The sequence below is a fragment of the Nannospalax galili genome, unplaced genomic scaffold (assembly GCF_000622305.1).
Source record: "Nannospalax galili isolate Female #2095 unplaced genomic scaffold, S.galili_v1.0 scaffold1149, whole genome shotgun sequence".
NCBI classification, from domain to species: domain Eukaryota; kingdom Metazoa; phylum Chordata; class Mammalia; order Rodentia; family Spalacidae; genus Nannospalax; species Nannospalax galili.
The window spans coordinates 1,121,265-1,126,462 of record NW_008359817.1 but is presented as its reverse complement, the minus strand read 5'-3'; the positions used below and the strand labels follow the sequence as shown (position 1 = coordinate 1,126,462).

At 38.6% G+C, this 5,198-nt stretch overlaps 1 protein-coding gene across 1 annotated transcript in view; it reads right to left on the bottom strand.

Annotated features, from left to right (window-relative positions):
* The window catches only part of Anln (anillin actin binding protein), a 90,698-nt gene that overhangs the window by 68,791 nt on the left and 16,709 nt on the right, over positions 1–5,198 (bottom strand). The window contains 2 exon segments of the mRNA XM_029558980.1: positions 836–852; positions 4,201–4,423. Coding sequence (XP_029414840.1) covers positions 836–852; positions 4,201–4,423 — 240 coding nt within the window.

The window sequence follows — 5,198 nt, the reverse complement described above, 5'->3', positions numbered from 1 at the left end:
TTACTAGCGAAGTAGACACACAAAAGAACCATAGAAATGAATCAAATATTAATCATTAAACCATAAAAACAAGCAAAAGAGGAATAATGGAACAAATGATATGTCAATCAAATAGAATACATCTTACAAAATACTAAGGGTAAATCCTTCCTCATTTACAGTATTCTTATAAATAAATAGACTAACTAGGTCAAGCAAACAGTCCTGACTGACTGAATCAATGCCAAAACATAACCCAATGATATGTGGCCTGTAAGAAACTCAATGAAAAGCTAGGCATGATCATGCACGCCTTTAATCCCAGCACTTGGGAGGCAGAGGCAGGCAGATCTCTAGGAGTTCCTGGTCTACATTGAGTTCTAGGCTAGCTGGGGCTACAGGGTGATCCTGTCTCAAAAAGAATTTAAAAAGAAATAGGAGCCAATGAGGTGGCTCAGTTGGTAAAAATGCTTGTCATGCAGCCCTGACAACCTGAGTTTGATCCCCCAAACCCATGTAAGAAGTTGGATGTAGTGGCTCCCATCTGTAACCCAACTTCAGCACTCTGAGGTGAGATGGGAAGGAGAAACAGGAAAAGTAGCTGGCAACTTGATCTGCACCACAGCAGCAGAAATAACCAGAGCCCCTGACTCAAAAAAACAAGGCGGGGAGAGAGAAGCGACCTCAGAACAGCTGTCCTCTGACCACTCAGGCCATGGCATGCATACACATACATACACATATACACATACATACATACACACACACACACACACACACACACACAAATTAAAACAAATTTTTACAAAAGATTTTAACTGATTGGAAATTAACTATATCTGAATTACCAACCTACCATAACCAATAAACATCCTGGTCATAAAAATTTGTAGGCACTTAGGCATTTCTAAAGTCCAATTTATTGTAATTTGTTTGGGAGAAGTCTAGCATATGAATATTTAGGATTTTTTTTACCTCCTACCCCTAAGAGAAATGATCCCATGGTATTCAATTAATACATATAGTTCTGTGTTTTTTGTGCAAATCAAATATGTTACAAACACATTTAATTTAATTTTTTTTGTTTGGGTTTTTTTTGTTGTTTTTTTTTTTTTTTGTCTTTTTAAGACAGGGTCTCCCTGTAGCCCCAGCTGGCCTGGAACTCACTATGTAGACCATGCTGACCTTGAACTCACAAAGATCTACCTGCCTCTGCCTCGCAAGTGTTGGGATTAAAGGCGTGCACCACCATGCCTGGCTCCTGATTTAAATTTTTTAGAAAAAAAGAAAAATCCTGAGTTAACCACCTTATCAAAAGAATGTTTTGCTTTTATAGTCTTAAAGAGTATTATTTGCGGCCAGGCATGGTGGCACAGGCCTTTAATCCCAGCACTGGGGAGGCAGAGGCAGGTGGATCTCTGTGAGTTCAAGGCCAGTCTGATCTACATAGTGAGTTCCAGGATAGCTGGGGCTACAGGGAGACCCTGTCTCAAAAAGACCAAAACAAACAAAAAAAGAGTATTATTTGAAATAATATAAAGTAGATTTGTAGCAAAGCAAATGGAATATATATATATCCATCTCCATCAGTAGGTTGTATTATTTAAAAATAGGCTTATATGTCTCACAGGTTGGCAATATCTTCCTGTAAGGAGCATGATAGTAAATACTTGGGGCTTTGTGGTTCATATGGACTCTCTCGCAACACTTCAATTCTGCATTATAGACTGAATGAAGCCACAGGAAAACAGGAAAACAGATAGATACAGCTATTCTAATACAATTTTATTTGAAGAAAACAAAAAAAGCAATTGGCAGAGTTTGACATATGGCTATAGTTGGACTCCTCCTGTCACTTCTTCCCACTTCATGTCATATATCAAAGTAGGGTTCATTAAGAATACAAAGAAACATCTCAATCACATATATCTAAGGTGCTAGCAATGTGATTCTGATTATATCCCGTAATCAAGAATAATACAAAGCAAGTTTCATACCTGTCTTAAATCTTTAGAAAACTGGGAAAAAGAACTAGTCTGATTCCATGCAGAGATCTTATAATTGCTTCTTTTCTGCTTCTGTTGTTTCTGTAGTCCTCCCAACCCCTACTCCCCATAATGCTAGGGATGAACTTAGGACCTTGAGCATGTCAAGCAAGTGATCCACCACTGAGCTCCAACCCCTCTTCTCCAGTCCTCATTTTAACACATCTAGAAATGACTTATGTCGCTCTCACTGCTGTCCACTTTCCTCCATATGAACTCTAGTTTCTAGAAAGGTTATATTTTCAAGAAATTAAACATGAGTTAGGACTATAGCTCTGTTGGTTGAGTGCTTACATAGAATGCAGGAATGCCTAGGTTCTATCCCCAACACTGCATAAACTAAGTGTGGTAGTGCGTGCCTGTAATCCTAACACTAAGAAGCTGGAGGCAGGAGGATCAGAAGTCCAAAGTTGTCCGGAGCTATATAGCAAGTTCAAGAGAAGCCTGAGATACATGAGAGCCTGTCTTTAAAAAAAAAAAAAAAAAAAAGTGGGGAGAGAGGATGCACGATGGCTCAGCAGGTAACAGCACTTGTTCTGCAAGCATGAGAAACTGAGTTTGAATCCCCTGCATCCATGTAAAAAACTGGGCAGGGCTGCATGTGCTTGTAATGCTAACTTTGGAGGGAGGAGATAGGTGGATCACAAGAGCTCACTGGCTGGCCAGCCTAGCCAAAAGGCAGTTTCCCATTCAATCATTCTATGAGAATCAGTTTCAAGAGAAAACAGAGAACAATAGAGACAGATACCCAATGCCCTCCTTTGGCCTTCACATGTATATGCACCTATGAACTCAGGTGTATGGATCACACATACAAAACACACACACACACACACACACACACACACACACACACAGAGTTACAGTGCACAATAAATTCTATCATCATATATTTTACACCATACTTTTTTTGTGTGTGTGTCTTTTTTGAGACATGGTCTCCCTATAGCCCCAGCTGTTCTGGAACTCACTATGTAGACCAGGCTGGCCTGCCTCTGCACTGAGTGCTGGGATTAAAGGTGTGTGCCACCACGCCTGGCCCTGATCTTTGTTTTAAAAGATAGTGTCTTATATATTCCAGGCTGGTCTGGAACTTGCTAATGTAATCAAAGAGGACCTTGAATTATTGATCTGCCCTCACCTCCCCAGCCTTGAGATGATAGATTTGTGCCACTTGGCCTAGTTTTCCTATTGGACTCTTATTACATTCGTTAATGTAGATTAGCCCTTTTCTGATAAAAATATTTAACTTGTTACATTTTAACAGTTTAAATATGCTTTTTTTTTTTTTTTTTACGTTTTTTGATATAAAATAGCACATAGGAGCTAGGTGTGGTGGTGCATGTCTTTAGTCCTAGCACTCAGGAGGCAGAGGCAGATGGAGTTCTGTGAGTTCAAGGCCAAACTGTTCTACCTGGTCAGTTCCAGGCCTGTCAGGACTACATAGTGAGACCCTGTTTTTAAAAACAAAACAAAATACCCCTCATACAAAGACCAAAAAGACCAAAAAAATAAATAAATAAAAAAGATCAATAAGAAATCTCATTTGGAATAAACTAACACTCTACCATTCACAAGTGGATATCTAAAATGCTGAAAACTAGGGCTGGAGAGGATTGAGGTTCCGTTTCTAGCACTCATATGGTAGCTAACAACCGTCCATAACTCTAATTCCAGAGACTCTTCAGGCATTGCATGTACATAGTGCACTTACATACATGCGAGCAAACTACTCATTCACGTCAAATAAAAATAAACACAAAAACAAAATAAAATGTTTAGAACCAGGCATTGTGGCACATGCCTGCCTAATCATAACACTCTGGAGGTTAAGATAGGGGAATCTTCCCAGGCATGGTGGCGCACACCTTTAATTCCAGCACTCGGGAAGCAGAGGCAGGTGGATCTCTGAGAGTTCAAGACCAGCTTGGTCTACATAGTGAATTCCAGGACAGCTGGGGCTACAGGGAGACCCTGTCTCAAAAAGCTCCCCCCAAAAAGATAGGGGGATCTTAAGATTGAGGCTAACCTGGGTTACATTGTAACTTCCAGGCCAGTTTGAGATACATAACAAGACTGCAACTCAAAAACAAACAAAAAAACAGAATAAATAAACATTAAATGAAATGTAAAAAATAAATATCTTCAACATAGTCAACAGTTTTAGACACCTAACCTGGTGTTGTAGATTTGTCTTTGGGTTGGGACTGCAGACAAATTTCTCTGTTTGCTTCTTCTTTGGAATGAACTGTCTGAGATAAAGCTGACTTCACAACTGGTTTCAATAACTCTGTTTTCAGCGGACTAATACTTTTTTGAAGTAGATCAGGATTTTGTACTTCACAATTTTTAGTATTGGTGATGAATGTAGTAGACTTCACTGGGGAAGAAGTAGACTTCTGAAACAGGACAACACTCAGGGTAAACAATAACACTCATATCTATAGGTAGGTCAATAGACCAGAACAGTTCAAATCCTATTTACTTGGTAAGCTTTAATCTAAAACTCACACAGAAATTGTTCTTTTGCTCTCTAGTAATACATCATACTAACTTGAACGAGTTGAAAAATCAACTTATAAAATGCCGTTATTTAAACTAACAGACAATTCAGTCTGTAGAATACATTGATGGCTAAGTAAATATCAGAGGTGAGGTCACCTCCTATTCTAAAAATAATCCTCAAAATATTATACCAGTACCTTTGTTTAACTTTTTAACTATATTATATCAAATCATATTTATATTTATATTTTTAAATAACTTAGCATCATTTCAACAAGACACAGGTTGAGTATCCCTTAAACTAAGTGCTTGGTACCACAAGTGTTTCAGACTTTGGAAACTTTTTAGATTTGGGAATATTTACAATAAGGTATCAATGGGATGAGATCCAAGTTTAAACAAAAATTTCAGTTGTGTTTCATATATACAGACACAGCTTGAAGGTAATTTTATATGGTTTTTAAAAAAAAATAACTTCAGCCAGCGTGGTGGCGCACACCTTTAATCCCAGCACTGGGGAGGCAGAGGCAGGCGGATCTCTGTGAGTTCAAGGCCAGCCTGGTCTACACAGTGAGTTCCAGGACAGCTGGGGCTACAGGGAGACCCTGTCTCAAAAAGATATAAAATAAATAAATAAATAAATAATAATAATAATAATTTCATTGCCAA